Genomic DNA, 23,954 nt, shown 5'->3' with positions numbered 1-23,954 from the left:
CTCTTTAAATTTTGCAATGAGTCCACTATTTTTGCCAGATATAGCTTTGGCGCGATAACTACAAAAAGCGAATACATTTTTTCCAATCAATATTGTAGTCACAAGTGCTTTCTAAAAATATATCGTACCACCACTGGCCAGTAGTATTTGGAGGAAGTGCTTTGCAAAATAAGATTTCTTCAATGATACTGTCATCTGCTTCAAAGTGCACAAATACTTCAAATTGTGTACAGAAAAATCCCTAGATTCGTTAAACTGCAAGGCAAAATGGTGGCTGTTCTTTAATTTTGCGACTACTTGTTCTTGAATATCCTTGGCCATATCGTTTATTTTGCGTGAAATATTATTATCAGCAAGTGGTATGGTTTTTAATTTGTTTGCCTCCTGCTTACTGACCATAATTTTAACCATATCAAGTGCTTCTGGCAAAATAAGATTTTTCGCAATTGTATGTGGCTTCCTGCTTTAGCAACTCAATATGCGACTTTGTAGCTATGTTGCCAAATAATATAAAAGTAAATAGTGAATAGTCAATAAAAATTAAGGGCACGGAACCTTGTTGCACACTGAAATTAAGTATAATCAAAAGTTGTATGCAAACAACAAAGAAATAAATATCATATAACCTCAACAGTAAAAATAGTAACAATTAGAATAGAGTCGCATTAGGCTTAATGCTTTTGATACTGTTAAGCTCGAGAAACTATTGGAAATCTTGCAAAAACTAAACGTTGATTATCAAGATGCTCAAATAATATCAAGATTATACTGGGGCCAAACGGTAAGAATAAAACTCGAACGCTCCCTTCAGATCAAATCAGAGAAAATAAATATTCAGAAGGGAGTACCACAAGGATGTATTCTCCCGCCAATGCTATTCAATTTATACTCAGAATATATTTTTCATAAAACATTGGAAGATAAGTCAGCTGGAATAGCGATCAATGGAGTTCTTGTCAATAACATCAGATATTCTGCCGATACGGTTATAACAGCCAACAATTTGAGAGACCTCCAGAGATTCTTCGGTAAAGTATCTATGGTTAGTATGACACATAGTTTACATATCAACAGCAAGAAAACCAAAATGATGATTATCTCGTATTGAACGTATTGAACAGGTACGAGCTGGGTTTAGAAAAATGAAAAAATTATTGACAGCACCATCTATCGATATGACTCTAAGAAACAGAATGGTTAGGTATTATGTTTTTCCTTTGAAGTGTGGGTCAACAGACAAATTCTCAGAGTGTCTTGTCTAGATATAGAAGGAGCACTTAATAATGCACTACAAAATTCTCTTTATAATGCAGCAGCATCAAAAGTAATATCCACTACCGTAACCAACTGGATCAAAGTAATGCTGGAAAATATACTTATGTATAAACATATCAAATAATGTGGGAAACCATGAAGTGTGGAATCCAAACAGATGTACTGGGTGCCTGGACATACTGGTATTGAGGGAAACGAAAAAGCGGATTTAGTTGTTAGGATGGGGGCAAAAGAAATATTCATGGTCCCAAAACGTGTCGTTTGAATAGCAAGAAGTTAGTCATTTTTTCAGCTGAGATTTTATATAGGTCGACTAATTATTGTTAACTTTTTCTTTACAATCTTGAACTGAAGTCCATACTCCAACCCTCTTGAAGTTTGTCTATATTATCCGCTATTATCGCCGTATGCGTATCTTACATGTTATTAATAGAAATACCACTTCTTTTGATAGCTTTTTCGTTGAGCATGCTGCAATATTTTTTCGGCATACATGAACAAAGAAAGATCCTAAAGCAGATCCGCTGCTTTAACTTCAACAAATGGTCGGGTTTTAACACCTGTACAATAACCATGTTTTTAAATGTGTTTTTTGTGGAGTCCAATGTACAGTCTTTTATGTGTTCTTTTTCAGACATATAACTTAAAAAATAGCTTAAAGCAAAATTGTGGATTTTTCCATCAAAATGGGATATCTCTCAACTAATAGTATTTTTTTAAACTTGACCATAGCTCTGAGGATAGCTTTGTAAGCTGAAACGCTCAACTAGGAAATAAATGTTTATGCACTTCCAAAATACTTTTCGTTTCATTATTTGAAGAAATTAAGAGCTGAGGGTAGAAAAGTGATGATAGGGTACAAAAAACTAACTGTGGATGCCATAAAATGGGATGGGCCGGAAATGGTACTTTCAAAAAAGAAATTTCTAGAAATATCGACCCAAAAAACGGCTTATAGTAGGCGAAAAGAAAAAGAGGACCCGTTATCCCGACAGACCCTATCGATGAACAAGAAAATGAGTTTGAACATAAATAGCGAAACAAAAAATAAGAAAACGTACCTAAATATTGCGACATGGAATGTAGAATGAGTTTACGAGGAGGGAGCGTTAATTAATCTGATAGAAGAACTTAAGAATAATTATGAAATACACATCATAGCAATACAAGAAACAGATTTGACTGAAAACAACATCAAAAAAATTAGTCAATATATATTTTATACAAGTGAAGGCGATAATAAAAATTTTGGAGTGAGTTTTCTGGTACATGAAGATAAAGAGCACGTAAAATGATTTGTAACAAAATCTGGCAGAATGTGTGAAATTAGAATTAAAGGAAAAGAGAACATGAGATTAAAATTATATAGGCGACGCCAATGTAAAGGTTAATATCCATATGTTAACATATGAATACAAATGATAATGGCCAGAGATTGATTAACTTTGCAATTGAAAACAGGATGAAAATAATGTGTACGTATTTCAAAAGAAAGAATATAAAAGGAACGTGGAAAATTCCGGGATCACATGGAACTAATCAAATAGACCACATCTTAATACAAGAGAAGTTCGCCAATTTAATAATACACGTGAAACCGTGCAGAGGGGCTGACTGACTATTTTTTGGTGAGAATTAATATGAGAGATACAAGAATTCAAAAGCATTAGATAGTGCTACTATGAGTAACATACAACTAAAGCTCTTAAAAAGTAATGTTGAAGAACATACCAAGAACAAAAAGATTTAGTAAAAACCACTATGACGAATGTAAGGCAGAGTTAAAAAAAGATCAGATTGAAGATTAAAAAGTTTGCGATCTCAAAAACAAGACGACCTAGAAAGGTGTGCCGAAGAATGAAAAAAGTAAAGAAAATCCTAACGGCACGGAAAAATAAGTATATGGATGATAAAGTAAAGCGTATTGAAGAAAATTACAAGAAAAACGAAATAAAAAATTTCTACAAAGAGTAGATACTATTTTAATTGGAATAAGCCATTAAAATAGTATCTACTTTAAAATACCACAAGAAAATAGCTTCAGAACAATATTCTACAAAGAGGTAAAATACATTAACACTGGGTACAAACGAAAAACGATGAATATAAAAGATGAGCAAGGAAACTTGATAGTGGATGATAGTGAACGAAGACCAAATTTGTAACAGGTTGAAAGAATATTTCGAAGAGTTGCTAAATGGCATAGTGACTAATGAACAAAATTATATTGTTCCTAAACCCCAAATAGTAGTAGAAGAAATACCAAATCCCACAAGAGGAGAAATTGAAGCAATAATAAAAGATAAGAAAAATCAAAAAAGTCCCGGGAGAGCGGTATTGTGGCAGAGATCTTAATATATGGAGAAGAGACTTTACGAAACCAACTTCGTGAGTTAATAGTAGAAGTGTGGAATACCAAAGAAATGACCCAAGAATGGAACAAGTCCATTATAATTCATATACATAAAAAGGGAGATAAAACTGAATGCGCAAACTATAGAGGAATATCCTTGTTAGAGTTAATATACAAAGTGCTCGCAATACTAATCAAAAAACGACTATAAATATATATAAAGAATAATCTAGGAGAATACCATGGAGGACTTCGCAAAGAAAGATTAACAACCGATCAAATGCTCCTTTAAATTAGAGTTGGAGGATGGATCAGTTGTAGAATTTGAGTGCTAAGCCTCCAATAACAAAAATAGTGAAAAAACGTAGACTATCGTCTATATTTTACTACAAGTCAAGCATATTGGTTGACGAATACCTGAGGACAAAAAAAGTGAGGTAGACCAAGAAAGAAATGAAGAGACGTAGTGATGAAAGATGTCAGAGACATGGGAATCACAGGGTGGAAGCTGTTATCTTAAAACAAAAGACGATGGAAATAATCAATCCAGCAATGGCCCTAAAGGGTTTGTTAACACTGTACGAGCCTAATTTTGTTTAACGTCTGTATCAATTGCATTATATTGTCAAATGCCTTTTGTTAATTTTCTTCTATCATAACAGATCTAGTATCACGTTTACCAGATTTTGCATATTTTTTTATGATCCATTACAATAATTCTGTTGTTTTGTGTTAGTTTTGTAAAGTTTGTTTCTTTGAGATGTTATTCTCTAAGTTTTTTGTGGAACTTGAAAAAGTTATGTTTTGAAAGTAGTAGTTCTACTTTACTGCAATTTTTAAAAATTCATGAATTTTTTGTCCCTTTTATTTTCTTTTTAGTTCTTTTTTACTCTTTATTTCTTTTAACATAATATATGTTCTCTCTTCCATTATATCTGGACTTTTCTTATTCAGTAAACTTTTTCTATTTTGAAAATAATACTTATCTAGAGACCGAAACGTATAAACCAAAAAATATTTTTTAATTTGTAGTTAACTTCCAATAATAAAGTGAATAAAACAGAAGTGGCTCTAAACTGTTCCCTTTTCATGAGAGTTTTATATAATTAACGTAATTCAATGCCTCTCGTCCTGAAAAATTTTTATTAATTGTACGAAATGAGTCATTTCATTATAAATAAATCTAATATGTGCTGCATGGTTAATTATACGCCAAAACCTTCTGTGAAATATCCAGTTTAATTACGCTTTTTAACATAATTTTATAAAATTACTACAGAAAAAAGCTCGTTTATTTCTACTCTGTTAAGTTTTTAATTAAAGTCAGATGCAAAACTACTGATAAAAATGTACCTACGTATAAGCGAACTGGAAATGTAGGCTCCATCCCCAGATTTAAATGGGTCTACCCGAGCCTATCCCTATTTTAGCGTGTTGACGGAGTATTACAATTTAATAACCAAATTCCTTCGTTTATTTTTAAAACTAAATTATTTATTGGTGTTTTAAAGATACGCAGGCATCTATTAAAGGAGTCTTATAAATACTAATAGAAATTTAATCATTTAAAACTTAATGAATAACAAAAGAAAACGAGAATTATAAAAACATACACTTTTTGATAGAAAATAATAAAATTTTAAAATTGTACAAACTACGCCAAATTTTTCATCCATATTTTTATCATGTTTTACGTAAGGCAAAACGGAGTCGCGTAGGAAATTTCATTACAGTTGGACGCCTCTTTCTGGGTATTCGGATTTTTTTGAATCAGTATATATTAAAATTTATATCCTCGCAACGCTGAGAAAGCATTTGTATACTAAATATGGTATCTTTTCATAAAACCAAATTTTGTTGATAATACTTGTATCCCAATGTAATACTCTGATGTATAATTTTTTAAAATATTCTCTGCAAGTGACTCATAATGTACCTTTATTATTATGCTTATTTTGTAACATCGTTTCATATTATTTTGTATCATATTTTTATGCTTATTTTGTAACATCGCATTTTTTAACTCTCTGCGTTTTCTCTCTCATGCGTATGATCTCAGATATTCTATAGATACTTTTAACAGTTATATAACTCATTGAATGACTTAGTTATTCTGTCTTGAAATGTTAATCGCCAAGTATGAAGATATTTAAATTGACTGCATCCTACATACCTTCAAGTTTTTGATTATGTGAATATATACGCTAAGGACAAAAAAATTATTAAAAAAAATGATTGCAAAATAGGCAAAATCTTATTTACTCTTTTGTTCACTTTGTAGACTTTTATTGACATTTAAAATTTCATTTAACACAATCAGTTCTGGAAAATTGAAAATTATTGTAGCGTACTTAAAAATAAAACAAGCCGTTCTAATTTATTTAACTATTTATTTATAAGCTTATATATAATGTCGGTTTACAACGTTCTTCAATATCTTCCGATTTCCAATCTCCATCTCATTCTATCGTTCCATAGATCGTCCTTCAGTTCTCTTTCTCTGATTTCTTTATCAACTCCTTCTCTCAAACTTCTTCTAGGCCTTCCTGGTCTCATGATTTCTCGGGCTCTCTCGTTTGTTATTCTGTCGCATCCAGAGATTCCCGCCGAGCGGCGCCAGAAGTCCATTTCTGTTGCTCTAAGCATTTTCTCTGTTCGGTCTTTTAGGGGCCACACTTCGCATCCATATGTTGTGATACTTTTTATTATGGTGTTGTATATTCTTCTTTTATTTTCTTTAGAGATGTTATATATATATATATATATATATATATATATATATATATATATATATATATATATATATATAACATATAAAGACCGTGCACAATTTCTTATCTAATCTTCAAACAAAAGAAACCTTAATTTAGTTGTCTCCTTTTTAACCAAAACTATTTAATTTAAGGTGAAAATTGCTCTAATTATTATTTCGTAAAAAAAAACAGATTTTAATTCTGTATTAGTTTATAACTCTAAGAATTTATGGATAAAGAATTTGTGTCTCAATAACTGCGACTTGATATGGATTTCAAACATATATGGTACAAACACAACTCTTAAGTCACAAATAATTTGAGACAATTTTTAAGAAATCAAGCGTATTGCACCCTTTTGGTTTTACACTAAATTTTTAGAAGATAATCTGAATATCATTTATTTTGTATTTACAGGCAAATCCGTATTTGTAAAAAAAAACATCTGGTTGGTACCATTACCTTCAAGGAAAATAATACAAAAAGACATTGTCTATAAAACATTAATTTGAAATAAAATAAATAAATTTGTGATAATAAATTATCAAACAATTTTTAAAACTTACTTTCAAATTATTAAATCAAATAAATTTTTAATTAATCCAAACACCTATGCTTTAATACGTATAATTAAACTTAAAAATTCTCATGTTTATGTAAAAATGTTCTTACACAAAGTGTCATTACTTATTACGACTTGTACTCAAAAAGGAGATGTCTTAAAATAAATTTTATACATTTCTCGAAGAAATTAAAGCACCACTTTGAAATAATAAAATATTTTATTAGCGTTAATAAAAATTTCCATTGTAATGTTATATTTTGCAAGCCCCTTGTATATGCTATTCGTAAACTCTATATTTATTGACTGTGCTTTATCGCTATAGTTCTTTTGCAACAAAACAAAAAGAAGCAAAAAATGTACTAATTCTCTAAATATACTAATTTCCAACTGTTCACGAATTTTATTCGGCTACTGTTTAATTGTAGATTATTGTTAATTGTGCTTATTATGGAGCGTTAATCATGTAATTTAACCTGAGATGAATGTGCCCAAGCAGTGATACTGTCGGAAGAAGGTTGGAGTTACCGAAGAATTGGTCATCGGTTTAATGTGTCCCACACATCCGCCTCACGGGTGTTAGAAAGATTCCTGGAAACAGGGGATCGTACTCGCAGACCAGGGCAAGGACGAAACCGGGTAACTACCCTTATTCAAGATCGATTTTTAAGAATTTCTGCTCTTCGACAACGTTTTGTAACACATCGAAGTCTTCAAATTCAGCTTGGAGACGTCCATGCTATACAAATTAGTACTGAAACTGTTCGCCAGCTACTTAGGGAATACAACTTAACACCTAGGATTGCCGCCCGAGGTCCTCTATAAACTGCACAGCATTGAAGGAGACTACATTTTGCCAGGGAACACGTTAATTGGTTAGAGGCTGACTGGGAACGAGTGCTATTTACTGATGAATCCCTATTTTGTTTGTACAATAACGACAGACGTGTTCGTGTGTTACGACGACCCAACGAACGATATGCTCAGTGTAACTTCTCACACGCCACATTTTTTGGTGGAGGATACGTTATGCTGTGGATTGGTATTTATTTGACCGCACGTACGGACCTAGTGGACATACAAAATAGAACTGTTGCAGCTGAAAGGTACATATTGGAGATCCTGCAGCAACATGTAGTACCATTTGCTCCTTATATCAGTGAAAATTTCTTACTAATGCAAGATAATGCCAGACCTCACGCTGAACAGATCGTCAGAAATTATCTAGAAGAGGTAGAAATTAACACTATCGAATGGCCAGTACATAGTCCGGATTTAAATCCGATTAAAAATCTCTGGAATATCCTTGGTAGGCGATTAAGAGCGACACCGATCCAACCAAACAACTTACCAAACACTCGGTATTAAGACTTTTTTCATATTTTAGTTTACTTTTCTTATCATTATTTTTTTAGAATTCTCCGTTTTATTTTTTTGCTGCTGTACTTCAACATTTTATGATGATTAGACAAATAATAATTATAATAATTACTAATAAAATGTAGAGTAAATCTGGTGAAGTTTTATTTTTTATTCTTTGCCTGTTTACAAATAAAACTGATTTATTGAAGTTGTGCGTTAATTTCTTGGAGAAGTGTATTTATTATGAAAGCGAATAGCTGAACAAAATGATGAAAAAATCAAATTAGTTATGATATCATTACAAGTCTTTTTTTATTGTGTATCAGACTGACCTTTTATTTACACAATTCTTCTATTGGCTCCTTTTCTCTTCCGACTGTGCTCTGACCATCTACTGCTCGCATTATTGGATGCTTCACACAACCCTGTTCTTCTCAGCTGGTGAAAGTCTCTCGCACACACTAACGGTTTCACATGCACATCAAACACTATACACAATTTTTATTGACAAACAACTCTGCTCACTTTTACTGCAGGCTATGGAGCAACAAAATAACCAGCTTCTTCAGAACTTCAGAACACAGTCCAATCTTGGCTGCAATGGTCTTGGTCGCAAATCGGCTTGGCGTCGTTTCCATGTATCTTCCGCTTCTACCAATCAGATTCCATCATTATACACTACACACCTTAAATTCCAACCAATCACATTCACTACTTTCTCAGTAAACAAACTCGCTCTCGTCATGACCTTATATCATTTGGTATGTCCAATTTCATGAATAATTCCATTCTTGTTGTTTACAAGTCTCGATATAACAATATAACTTAACATCAAGATTATTATCTACCCTCATCTTTTACTAAAAGCTTTCTCCTTTCAAAATTCTCTGTACAAAAGATTTCTATTTTGTATTCAAAGAATTCCTATACTTGTGCCTTTGACATAATTGTTTATTAAAAACCGACTATTTATATCATATCGATATCTATCTGCTTTATCATAGCTTAAAAAAACCATTACTTATTCTTATCTATTTGGTTTTTACAGAAATAATTTTCCTATTTATTTATTAAATCGAGTTTATTGGTCGATGAAATTAAATTTATATTATGATATTTTTCTTTAAATATTTTAGACCAATTGAAACCACAACAACATATTTATGTGTGTGTGTCTTTGTAGTGGTTTATGTAAGATAATGCTCCCGAGATTATATGATGAAAGTGGGAATTTACTTGATAATATCCATCTTTACTAAACGCTGGATTGGTTTTGGTAACCATTTCTCTTGGCTATCGAGCTCCCAACGTATAAATTCACTGCAGTGTTGTCAAGAATATTGAAAATACGCTGGACTGATCAAATAAAAAATGCAGAGGTACTCAAAAAAATGTGAAAAATAAAAGAATGTTACTGTGGACCATCAAAAGTTTAAAACTTAAGTATTTTAGACCTGTTATGCGGGAAGATAAATATCAACTTCTACGAAACATAATCCAGGTAAAAATTGTAAGAAAGAAAAATATGTCCTGGCTGCAAAATTTAAGAGAGTGGTTTGGTTGTTACTCCAATCAAATGTGTAGCTGTATCTAAGATACAAATAACAATCATGATACCCAAACTTCAAAACGGACATAACACGTGCTGAAGATAAGTAGAAGATAGATAATTAGTTGAAGATAGTTGTAAGTACTGTTCTGTAGGTTAAAATTGATAAATAAGCTAAAACAAGTGGTTAGACCTTTTAGGAGATATTAACTTAATAGCTGAGTGAACGATTTGACTGTCCGCATGAATCTTACAGCAAACCAATACTGTGTAAATTCTCAGAAGTGATCATCATTCTCTTTGTCAATCACCTCCTATTATGACTTTGTTCTCTGATAGAATATCATTCAGTATGTCTGCTAATCGATCATTGCCCAACCCCTTTGGTGTAAATTCTCAGAAGTAAAATAGATACTACCTACACTGTTTCATTTATAAATTTCTTAGCTTCTTCACAACTCCAATACTGAATAATAACTAAACCATATTACAATTCAATTAGTTTTCAAATTTAACTTCATTAATTGAAATGTTTTGCTTCGGTTGTGTGCATTGATGATATAATCCTTTATTTCGATTAAGAAAACTGTTCCCAATTCCAAGTCGATGTTGTTTGATATTGATTTAGTTCTCCACGTGCAGCTACTTAGATTAAATATTTCCTCAGATAGGTTTCAGATGAATATAAATCATAGTTAGCAAAGCAAACAAATTGGAAACTCAAACTAACCAATTTATGGGTAAATCTGGAAAGTTTTGATTTGTGATTTATGGGCTTAATGTATTTTAGTATTACAAATTAATAAAGGATTTATCTTACAAATACTGATGTAATTCAGAAATCCATCAGGTAACTAAATTCATATAGCTGGCTGTATACCATGTATCACAAAATTCAAAAATATTAAAAGTATTAAAAATATTATATCGTAATAAATATTTGTTTTCAATAGAAAACTGGAGCACACGTATCGAATATACTGCGTGTCTTATTTCATAACATTTCGTATGCTTTAAATCAACCTTACACACTCAGATTTTTTTATGAACATACTTGGCTTAGAACGCGGCGATGAGTAATCCAACCTTGAGGTTATAAAAGCAAAATAGAGAGGAAATCGGGGAACTTTTTTAATAATAGAAATCTTTGGTAGTTAATTATATATGTATATATATATATATATATATATATATATATATATATATATATATATATATATATATATATATATATATATCTATATATATACTCAGGGATTCTACAGTATTTACTGACTTCCCTCGCTCAACCGTTTCCATATCTCCCTGTTGTCCCATTCTCCATCATTAGGCCTCTCTTACTCATGGCGTCGTCTACTTCGTTCATTCAGGATCTTTGGGGTCGTCCTCTTTTCCTCCTTCCTATGAGGCTCCATTTGGTTATTCTCTTTATCCATCTGCTGTCGCTAGTTCTTCTTGTCCATACCATTTTAGTCTTTTTTATTCTATATATGTTAGTATGTCTTTCTATTGATGTTCTTTGCTTTATTTCGTTATTACTTCTCCTATCCATTCTTGTTACTCCGCAGCATCTTTGCAGGCATTACATCTCTGTTTCTACTATCTTACTGCTGTCTTTCTTGTTTATAATCCAATTTTCAGCCCCCTATGTCATAATACTTCGCACTATTGTTTTATAACTGTTTTCTCTTCATATTTAGGTGTCTATCCCACCATACTGAGTTAAGTTGTAGGATTTTTGTTCTTGTTTGTCCTAATCTTTGCTTATTTTCTTCCTCTGTTGTTGCCTTTTTCGTGGTTATAAACCCCAAGTATTTGAATTTATCCTTTCCTTTGATTGTTACGTTGACGTCAATATGTAGATCTTCTATATCTTCTTCACTTGTAGATAGGTACTCTGTTTTTGCGAAGTTAATATCTAGGCCAACCTTGGTATATTCTTAGTTGGTAGTTTCTTCATCATGTAACTGAGGTCTTCTTGGTCTTGTGCAATAGCTACTTAATCGTCTTCAAAGCTTAACGTATATAGGTATTCGTTTCGTACCGGTACTCGCATGCCCTCGCATTTTCTTTTCCATGTAGTCAAGAGTTAATCAGTACTCGTAATAAAACATTACTCCATTTACTTCGCAAATTACGCGGAGTCATCACTGTTCCCCCATATGATGATCCTTATTATATTGTAGTACTCGTAATAACTTCTTCTTCTTCTTCTTCCTTTTTTTAAGCAATTTTGCTTGTTCATTTGCAAGTTTATACCTCTTTGGAAGGTTGTCACTCAATCTTTTGCGCGTTCGTCCGATACTTCTTTTGCCGATTGGTGACTTATCTCTTGCTATTTTGACGACACGGGTCTCCTCCATCCTGCTTATGTGGTAATTACATTTTTTTTTCTATTTTGTGTACATTCATTTATACACTGTACGTTAAATTTTCTTCTAATTTCTTCGCTTCTCTTTTGATCTCTCAGCTTATTTCCTGTAATTCTTCTCAGTACTTTCATCTCTGCTTTTACAGTAGCCCTTGCGTTGTGGCTATATCAGGTCTTATTTCTGAGGCATATGTCATTATTGATCTTACACTGGCTTTATAAAGTTATGACCTCATCTCAGTGTTAATGTGTCTGTTTCGCCATATAGTGTTATTAAGGCATCCTGCCAGTCTATTTGATGTTTGTACTTGATTTCTTATGTTTTCTGAAGTGAGATTGTCATATTAAATTCTTTTGCTCTTATGTTAAATCTGTGGACCAGTCTTTGCAGACTATCTTCATATTAGGGTATCAATATTGCGTCGTCTGCGTAACAAAGTATTTTTATTTCTTTGGTTTCCCATTCTGTATCCTTTTCTTTTTTAACGCTTTTGATGTAAGTGTTGATCATGTACATGTACATGATCAAATTAAAGAATTAAAAAGCATCGTGCTCAATGAGTCCCCTTGTCTTATTACGCTGCCTATTTCTATAGGTTCTGTAAGTTGTCCATCTATTCTGACTTCCTCTTTGTTGTTTTGGTAGATGTTTTCGATAGTCTTTTTAATAATTAGGGGACATTCTCTATTATACAGAAGATGGATTACATCTTTGAGTCTTACTCTGTCAAACGCTTTCTTTAGGTCAATCAAACATAGAAATGCTGGTCAATTATACTCTAGTGATTTCTCAGTAATTTGCTTTATAACGAATATTGCATCTGTACACGATCTTCCACTACGAAAACCCTGTTGTTCATCTGCTAAACTTATCCTCTGATTTATTAGTACTTGTAAAATTTTAGTTGTAAGTTTTAGAGTAATATTTAATAAGTTTGTAGTTTTCTGGCTGTTTTTTATCTCCTTTTTTGAATAGTAAAATTAGTTCTCTCGTTCTCCGTTCTTCCGGTATTTTATTGTGTTTTATAATTTTAATAATTAATGGGAGGAAAAAGACAGTTAAGATTTGATTTCACGTACAGTGCGTCTGTATCCGCTTATATGTATTTCGCCCTAAAAGGGCTCTTCGGAACGGCTATTTACAGTCACTCTAAAAGTGAAAATAAATCTTTTCTGTCTTAGGAATCAACTCTAACATGGCTTCGTATAGACGCAAATAGCGACATCTGATATTAGAATCCATAAACTAATTGGTTTCGAAAATTATTTTACGGATTTTAATAATTAATGTTGTTAATTGTTTTGTCATTGCTGCTCCACAATATTTTAGTAATTCGTTTTGGTATCCCGTCTTTACTTGCTCCTTTTTTGTTCTTCAGCTTTTCAAGTATTTTTCGAACTTCCTGTACATTTCTATTAAGTTCTTAATTTGTAGTAATTTCTGGTGTTTCCGGTTCGCGTCGTTTGTTCTGCCTCTGCTTAGAGCTTTTTTGGTTAGTCAATCCACTTATCCTTTTCTATGTGTTTTGGTTCTATTAGTTCTTTTACCTCCATTCTTTGACCTCTTATGAAGCGCCATATATCCTTTTGCAGACCGTAAAAATCATGTTCCATTTCTTTCGAAAAGCGTTCCCAGTGATCATTTTTTGATACTAGTAAAGATTAAATAGGTATACAAAACTTCTTGATGTTTTACTACATTATCATAAAGCTCCTTATCAAAAAAATAATAACACTTTTATAATAAACATGCCACATAAATAAACAAAAAATGCTACCTGAGCTCTTAGTTTTCTACCAATATTCTTACAAACAACCATTCTAATTAGATAAGTAAAAACTAATGCAGCACTCCCTTAGAGTATTGAGTAGAAGAGAATGTTTTTAATTTTATTGTGTTGGTGATTTTATTGCAGAAGTTTTTTTCTCCTGACTGTGAGTAGTTTATATAATGTTAGGTATCCGGAAACGTTCTCAAAGTTTATTTCCGAAAACGGAGTTCCGTAAGTGATGTATTACAACATAAATTAATTAGCAAATTTCCCCAGTCTTGTTAGTTTGAACTAAAAAGACACGAGAAGACAAAGTAGAAAGTATCTTTAAATAAATGAGCTTTGCTCTTTATGCTCCTAGAGAAATTAAACCTGTGCTGGCGAATTTCGAAATGTTAAAGTCAGAACAAATTATTAAGTACTAAATATTCTTCTGAACTGTTTAGAATAACTATACTAATAGTTTGTTTATACTTTTATTTTTGAAAAGTTTCTTAAAAGATATTATATATAACAATTAAAAAAAGAAAACAAAGCTTAGAAATCTAAAAAATGAAAACATAAGGATGTAATATTAAAAAAAAATAAGTAATATTTGATTGTTATTACACTTATTACACTAATAAAAACGGCAAAACAGTGGCTCAAATAATAAGGAAGGCTGGAAACTGTTTCTGATCCCTAAATGTTTTACGCATTTTTCTGACCTCTGTTAGTTAAGTCTAATCAATATACAACAGATCTATTATTGAGTTTGTCAAACAGTTAGGGAGTCCAGATCTCAGTAGTAATAAGATCTTACACAAAAATGTTCAGCGTAAAGCACAAGACTCGCATTCTGTCGTGTAATACCCTATTGTGAAGATACACTGTCCATGGCTCATCTAGGGACATTCGAACATCGACGTCTTCGAGGTGACTTACTTACAAAGGTGACCTACTTCGAAGTGACCTACTTCTAAAATACAATTTTGGGAAACTGAACACCATATTTACTTTAAACAAAAAAGAAAAATTAAGAGGCCACCTCTTTAATTAAGAGGCGCCAAACAAAGAAAATGGAATACATATATGTTTAAAAGTCCTAAAAAGGAGAATAAGTACCAGCAGAAAATAAAAGTAATATTAAATGAAAGAGGAGAACAAAACAACATTGAAGAAGAATGGAATATCATCAAAACGACAATTACAAATATGGCAAAGGAAACATTAGGTGAAACCTCAAGCCAAAGAAACGAGGAATGGTTTGACCAAGATTGCCAACAAGATTGCCTCGAATAGAAAGGCATATGAAGAACTCAGAAAAGATGCAAAGAAAATATGCAGAAGGAAAAAGAGAGAAATGTTGAATAGAAAAATACAACAAATTACAGATTATAATAACAGAAGAGAGGCTAGAAAATTTTACAAGGAAATCAAGCAATGCACCCAAGGATACATAACAAGATCAACAGTTTGCAAGGACAAAAAAGGGGCAATTATCAGCGAGAAAGAGGAAATAATGAAAAGGTGGAAGGAGCATTTTCAAGAGCTGTTAAACCCAGAAAAAGAACAAAACGAAGATGAAGAGATAATTCACCACACAGCAGAACAACTAGTTGAGCAACCAACATTGGAAGAAACGATAAACGTCATAAAGCATCTAAAAAATAACAAAGCACCTGGCACAGATGGAATAACTGCAGAACTGATAAAGAATGGTGGACATGCGCTATGGAGGCGTATCCATAAACTAATCAACCGCATATGGACACTAGAAGTCATCCCAGAAGATTGGAAAGTGGGAATCATACTTCCTATATACAAAGGGGGAGACAAACGACAGGAATTATATATAGCCGCCTGGAATCGTTTTCGGAGGAGATTATTGGTGAATACCAATGTGGCTTTAGACCAAAGAGGTCAACTATAGACCAAATACATATATTAAGAGGTATACATGAAAAATGTGTTGAATATAACATACCTATTTACAACTTCTATATCGATTTCAAACAGGCGTTTGATGGAGTAGATCGACAAAAGATGTTAAATCAACTATCTATGTTAGGGATACCCAATAAGTTACTTATACGAATGACTCTGGAGGGTTCCAAAGCAATGGTGAGAATAGATGGAGATATGACGCAGGCCTTTGATATTGAAAATGGAGTTAGACAAGGGGATGCCTTATCAACTACACTTTTTAATCTAACTTTAGAAGCTGTTGTTAGAAAACTGGATGTAAACGGCTGTATTAATACAAGATCTATGCAAATATGCGCATATGCGGATGATGTTGCCATAATAAGCCGCAACAAAAGGGTATTGAGCGAAAAAGTCATAGAACTGAAACGAGAAGCTGCTACGTTTGGTCTATATATAAATGAAAGCAAAACAAAATATATGGAGTGCACAAAATCGAATGAACATGAGAATCTGAAGGTAGACAACCATACCTACGAATATGCCTCCACTTTTCCCTACCTAGGCTCAATAATAAATGACAACAACAACATCAGTCAAGAAATACAAGCACGGATTCTTAGCGGTAATAAGTGCTTTTATGCATACAAAGACTTAATGAAAAGTAAGTTACTGAATCGTGAGTCTAAGCTGAGAATCTACAAAACAGTAATTAGACCAGTGGTCACATATGGATGTGAAACGTGGACCCTCTCAACCACTGATGAAAATCAACTGAGAATATTTGAGCGCAAAATACTAAGGAAGATATTAGGACCAACCCAATGCAGCGATAGTTCGTGGAGAATTAAAATGAACCACGAGCTGGATGAACTAATGCAGAGCGCAGATATTGTCAGATTTGTAAAATCACAAAGACTAAACTGGCTTGGTCACCTAGAAAGAATGCCAGATAATCGAGCTGTAAAAGTAGTCCAGAGATGGAAGCCCCAAGGAAACAGAACAAGAGGAAGGCCCCGTAAAAGATGGATAGACGACGTAGAGAGGGATCTTAAAACCATGAACATCAGGCAGTGGCGAAGGAAAGTATCCGACAGGGCAGAATGGAATTGTTAAGCAGGCCAAGACTCACAAAGGGTTGTAGCGCCATTAGAAGAAGAAGAAGAAGAAGAGGCCACCTTACAATCTAGAACGGAGAAAACGACAATCGTAAAGCTGCACACATGATGTATCTCTTAAACAGTCCTCATCTGAATCGTTATTAATGCTAGATGTAAGGGAAGCTACAAGCCAAACCGTATACTGGCCATAGAGCTATCTTTAAATATTACGGCTGATCGTTAAATGTTTACACCTTATCTTCTTCTTCTACCTCAGCTTTTTTTTAATGGTCACTGTTCCTTACTTTGTTTCCACACCCATTTCTGTTCATTGTGTCTTCTTCATGTAATCCTTTCTCTATTAAGTCCTCTGCCATACAGTCCTTTCACCGTCTTCTTGGTTTTCCTCCACACCTCTTTACACAAACTTCTAACAGCTCTATCCTTCGTCCATCATAGTTCCTATTTTTACATCTGATGTGACTAAACCATTACAGTCTTTGTAATTGAATATTTTCTCTAACTGTAGTCTCTTTCCCCAATCACGTTGTTCCTGACCTTGTCCGTTTTAGTCTTACTCAACATCCACCATAACATAACACTTACCACCGTACACCAACGCAGATTTCACTACACTTTTATATATCTTTTCTTTCAGCGTTCATCAATTTTTCGATCACAGGATACCCCGCTCATTCGCTTCCAGTAAAACCATCCAGACTATATACAGCGCGCAGTTTCCGAATCTAGTGTCTTATTTTCTATTATGTAGGAGCCAAGGTATTTAAATTCTCTTACCCGTCCTACTGTTCACCCCAGCAATTCGATCTTCCGAATCATTCCTGTACTTTTCAACTACATATACTCCGTTTTCGACCTGCTAACCTTCGGTCCTTCTACTTTAATAGCTCTTCTCCATCCCTCTATCTTCTCCTTTAACATTTCTTTGCTCTCCTCTACTATTACAATAACATCCCCAAAGAGCATTTATTAAAAAGCTTCGTTTCTTAGTTTCTCTCTCAGTAAATCCATAACAGGATTAAACAGGTAGAGACTCAGTGAAAAACCTTGAAGCAAGTCATTCCGACACAAGTCCTTAATTTTATGTACGCTCAATCATACATATCCTTCACCAGCCTTACGTACTTCTCAGGAACCCAGTTCTCTCTCATTCATCTCCATATCTCTTGTCTAGGAATTGTGTATTTCGCTTTCTTAAGATTTACAAATATTAAATTTAGTTCTCTTTACTTCTCGCTGTATTTCTCTATCAACTGTCTCAAAGCAAACCAGGCATTCGTTGTCCTCCTTTTTGGCATAAACCTAATCTGTTCGTCTCCTATCGTCTACACCTTATCGTTATAACCGAAAGAGGCAAAGGGTATATAAGAGGCCGAAAGCCGTTAACTGGGCGTATATCAGGCACCATGAATAAAGGCGAAGGAGTTATATCCATCATAGATAACGATCTGTTTTAAGACCACCTTAAAGAAACGTAATTGTTAAGCTGAAAAATTGCACAGTTCATTACGGTGTGCTGTTCTTGGATCCTCATTAAGGTAGCTAGACCAGGCGTAGTATTGTAACGACCAGGTAACGGTATAGAGAAAATAGTATATGACAGTTTTCACTAATTTGTACCAGTAGCTCCTTAGATTAAAAAATGTCTAAGCAATAATTTCATGCAGCCAAATTCTGAATGCAATTTAAACATGTGTATACAAATTAATAAACAATTCATTGTAATGATTATATGTATTTATGTAGATGAATATGGTACTTAAGTAATTTTGATCGATTTTCATATTTTCAGGAAAGAAGACGTTTAAAAGAAAGGTATCCTAGTCTGGCGTTAGTATATAGGGATCAAGAGCAGTGTGCTCTGATGCTCAATAATTACGAAGAACTGTTACAGTCCCGTTCGATTTGTGAAGGAAAATGTGCCTTAGGGGAGCAATGCCCTACTGGGTTGTGTCGGTCTGGGAGTACGCAAAAGAGGACGAGAAGAAGAAATAGTAGGTCTCAGTCTGAAATGCGCAGGAGTCCGAGTAGTACAAGTACCAATAGCAATTGCAGTACGAGTAGTAGTAGACCTCGGTCCAGTCCTTCGGGTCTACGAAGTTATACTGGTAAGTGTTTAATTGTCCAATCAAACATTTAATTTTTACGTATCAATTTGTTAGCACTGAATTTAGGTGTCTTTTAGTATGATAATTGAATAGACGTAATTATGCTTTATCTGTAGGTATAAAATAAAAAAAAAATTGAAAGGAGCTACGAGTAGCTATTTTGTTAAACCGTCTCAACTTCTTAGGAATGAAGATTTACTTGGTTAATAGTGATCAACATGGATGTTTTTTTAAGTTACTCCTGAGTAGTTGGAAAGCCTTGTATAATAGCCTGTAGATCAAGTAGTGATCTCTACAATGTAACAATGCATCCTTTACTAACGTCATCTACAGAAAAATCTTCTAATTTTTGCTAGAACTGGTCTCACAGTAATAACATTAGCTAATATACACATTATTTTTATCGCCTATTATGATGTTGCTTTTTTACGGTAGATAGCGCAGCTACAAGAATGCTATAGAATGCTATAAATTTAAAGTGAAATAATTATATTTTTTTTATCAATATACCGTTAAGTTTGTTATTATATAATATAAAAAAAATTTAAAACCGACTTTGGTATTTATTTATTATTATAAACTATCAAAACGTCCCCTTAAAACTACAATTAGGTAATTCAAGATTTGCTATTTTTCAGGAGAGCAGTTTTGAATTTGAAAAGAAACAAACCGTGCTGTACTACAGCAAATCAATTTTTTCTGACTAATTATAGCATTAAGTTGAAATAAATCTAACTTCTGAATTATTGTAAGTCTTCTAAAGATTTGTTTTAGTTTTTTTTTGTTAATGAAAAACAAGATATCTAGTTGTTGTAATTAAAATTAAAAACAAAATTAAATATACCTAGTTGACGACTAAGCAATAAGTACAACTTTTTAATACAAAAAAAATTATTAATATATTTTGATCAAAATATAATAAAAAAAGTAGGAGAACTAATAATTATAACCAATATTTTTCTTTCACTCGGTCTCACTTATGTCAGATTCAGTTGATACTTCTCTTCTTGTTGCTTTAAAAGGCAGGTTTTCAAAATAATCCTTATTTTCCAGAGGAATTGCGAGAGGTTTGGTGTTAAACAATGTCAAAAGATCCTTGTATTTTTCCAGAGTAATAGGGATTCTCTCCTTATACAATGAATTTCGCATTATTGTAGTTATATTATTAGTCGATTTTGACCTTCTCTGGTAATTTAAGGTTCTAAATTCTTCGTTAAAATTTCTTTAATTTCATGATGGATGGTTCGCATTTAGAAAAGAACATGCAACACATTTTCTGCCATGCTACTTGCTATCCACTTTCGTCCTTACCTCTGAAAATTAAAATTTTACCCGCATGATTTTTCCAATCCAATATTTGTTCGTGAGTGATGTTATGAATGATGTACGGTTTATCTCCTTTTCTCCGGGCACATCTAGCAATTGTTTTCCAGTCTTGTGGTTGTTTTGCCTGCTCTTTTGAACTCTGTTGAGATGGCTGAGTGCATGGAGTGGCACTCAATTTCACTATGGCCGGAAACTAGGAAGTTTAGTTCAATGCTTTCAAAATATGGAATATTTTGAACAGCTCTTAATCGCATACTAGCGACGTTTTTATTTAAATTTTGTCCACCACATCTATTACTAAAACATTGAACCTGAGTTACTAGTTCCGGCAAAGATTCAAAGTATTGGTATAAGCAAGTGGCAATCTCACAGCTGCCTCGTTTTCCTTCAACCTCTGTCCACATGAAGCAATTACCCTGTTTAGAGACTGTATTATAAATGGTAAAGTTAAATACTTTTAATCTTTGCTTGTAAAATAAAGCGTTATTCGTTGGGTCATTTGATACCAAAAGCACTTGTTGAAGATCAAAATTGCAACTTATGAGTGTACCGTTAGAATTTTCCGGCAACTGTCTACTTAATCTCTTTTCATCACGGGCTCTGTTCTTGGCTGCTATGTGAACGAGATATTCGGTTTTCATAGATGCTTTATCGCTTAAGGGGGAGTTGTAGGCCATACAAACCCGGTACTGGTCTTTACGAGGTCGGTAGAAGCCAAGGTTATATTCCTCTGAAAATACTTTTCTATAAATGGCAGAATTAGCTGGTGTTTGATTGTTCTCACTGCATTCTTTCTTGTATAACGAATATATAAGAGTGATGTTAAGGACTGAGGATAAATATTTCCGTTGTGTTTTTGAACGGCAATAATGTAAACTGACAGAGAACAGAGAACTTTTCAATATGGTTTTTTACATTTGCCAGGATAGCAGGTGACGTGATCTTTTTTGTATGTTTTCCCCGATTGTCTACCAAAGTCGTGTTTTCTTCAGTTCTCTTTTTCATAGCTATGTCTACATTTTCTTTTCGAATTCCCATGGTATTGATAAACATTATTTTACAAACCTGGATTCTATTAGAATTTTTAGGTAAATAGAATAAAATGGTTTTCTGACGTCTGTACTGTTCTGTAGTATGTCATTTTATCTTTCTTTTCTGTATGGCCAATAATAAAGTCTCGTTTTCTTTCGTAGGATTCTAATTGGTAATATCTTGGAAAAATCGACAATCTGTCTTTATAGGAAAATTTTTCTGTGTATTTTCGTTTACAGGTAGGTAAACAAGCATCCTTCATAACTACTCCTAGTACCTATTTACTCCTAGAAGATAAGTATATTTCACCGCGTTGTTTTCTTGATTTTGCAATATTTTTTTCCCAATTTTGTTCATTTCTTTTTCTTTCAACTCTTCTATGTCATGCAAGTCGTTGTTAATAGTTTGTAAAGTTCCATTTCCGAGAGCAAGTTCATTGTCAGAAGAATCATCAGAGTCCGGATTATATTCCGAGTGATCAGGCGAATAGGGATCCGAATCTGTTTCCGAATCATTAAAACGTTGTTTAGAAGTGTATGGAAGGACTTCAGTATTCTCATCTGAAAATAAAGATTACTTAATTAAGTTTAAAGAAATGTTTATATTTTAAAATTTTGCTAATGAAAGCTAATTTCAATATGACCACTTTCAGCACCAATTTTTTTTCTGATGAAATAGCTATTACTGTGTAATTGGATCCTCATGTATAGAATGGGAATAGAACTTACCTAGTTGTAGTATTTAAAAGAGCGTGAAAAATTGTATCGGTAACGGTAGATAACTCAAAATCACAAAATTTCGAGTTACCTAGTTGTAGTATTACATTATAATAAAGTAAACCAATCTACTTGGTTTTAAAACATAACTAATTAAAAACTTTTATACAATTCAATAAATTCCCCGAGAAAATCGTGGGTGCATTGCCGCAAATCTGACATTATTAGGCTTTTTTCGGGAAAAATGAAAGAACTGCAGTGGAACTAGTCGTCAAATAAGTCAAGATCGGACGACTTGTCTGAACATGTATTTTCACGTAACGTTTTATCCTATCAGTTCTCGCAAAACTATGCTTCTCCCATCATTTCTACGATCTGACCTTGGATTTCATTTCGATTCGACAAGACGTACGTTTTGCTGTTTACATGCCACGTTTTATTGTATAGGATTTGTCCTATCCAACAAAACGTGCAATAAGACGTAGCGTGAAAACCGGCCTTTAAGGCCCGTTTTCACATTACGTCTTATTGTACGTTTTGTGGGTCATATAAAACGTACGACAAAATGTACGTTTTGTCCAGTGTATACACACTACGTTTTTCCTTCCGTTTTCTACCTCATTTCTAATTCAGAGTCTTGAGTTGTGTGAAGTTTGTTTAGTGATTTTTTTTATTATGGATGAAACACGGCTGCTTTCTTTTATTTTTTCAACCATAACGATACTATGACTGAGGAAAAAGGGGATGAGGAGGGAAAAGACAAGATGGTCAGGAGAGTGGGCTTCTAAAAAGAAGCCAGTATTCCCACGTCTCGTTACTAAAAGAACTGAGAGGGCGAACCAGATGACTGGCGCAATTATTTGCGAATGGACACCTCAGACTATTGTGAATTGCTAGAGTTGGTAACACCATACATATTGAAATAAGACACCTTAAGAAAAGCCATTACACCCCATGAAAGACTCACAGCAACTATCAGATATCTTACAACAGGACGCAGCGTCAAGGACTTAGAGTTCACAACCATAATATCCAAACCAGCGTTAAGCCAAATAATTCCTGAAACCTGTAATGCAATCTACTTGGTTTTAAAACAGAACTACTTAAAAACTTTCATACAATTCAATAAATTCCCCGAGAAAATCGTAGATGCATTGCCGCAAATCTGACATTATTAGGTTTTTTTAAGAAAAATGAAGCGAACTGCAGTGGAACTAGTCGTCAAATAAGTCAAGATCGGACGACTTATCTGAACATGTATTTTCACGTAACGTTTTATCCTAGGGGTTCTCGCAAAACTATGCTTCTCCCATCATTTCTACGATCTGACCTTGGATTTCATTTCGATTCGACAAGACGTACGTTTTGCTGTTTACGTGCCACGTTTTATTGTATAGGATTTGTCCTATCCAACAAAACGTACAATAAGACGTAGTGTGAAAACGGGCCTTTACACTTTGGAGACTATTTTGTATCTCACTAATTTTTTGTGACGTAGATAAAACCTACAGTTTGAATATTTTGTGTGATGCGTATTGGTGTATGGATAGTCTCTATCTCTATATAGGCCACTTTGTATCGATTTATATATGCCACTGCATAATACATCGATTGGCTCTATTTTTTTTTTTTCAGATGCATTAATAAAATGATCCGCAAATATTTTTGTCTCTTATTTTAGCTATTACAAACCAATAACTTCAATATTAAAAGGTTACGGCTATCCTATTTTGTTGAATACATATTTAT

The 23,954-nt window shown here is 33.3% G+C and overlaps 1 protein-coding gene across 1 annotated transcript in view; it reads left to right on the top strand.

Annotated features, from left to right (window-relative positions):
* Positions 1-23,954, top strand: part of LOC140449111 (uncharacterized) — a 71,689-nt gene that overhangs the window by 24,659 nt on the left and 23,076 nt on the right. Inside the window, exon 5 of the mRNA XM_072542254.1 lies at positions 18,816-19,131. Within this exon, the coding sequence (XP_072398355.1) occupies positions 18,816-19,131 (316 nt within the window). The remainder of the gene's footprint in view (positions 1-18,815; positions 19,132-23,954) is intronic.

Source organism: Diabrotica undecimpunctata, chromosome 8, assembly GCF_040954645.1.
Source record: "Diabrotica undecimpunctata isolate CICGRU chromosome 8, icDiaUnde3, whole genome shotgun sequence".
Lineage (NCBI taxonomy): Eukaryota > Metazoa > Arthropoda > Insecta > Coleoptera > Chrysomelidae > Diabrotica > Diabrotica undecimpunctata.
This window is presented reverse-complemented; position numbering and strand designations above follow the sequence as displayed.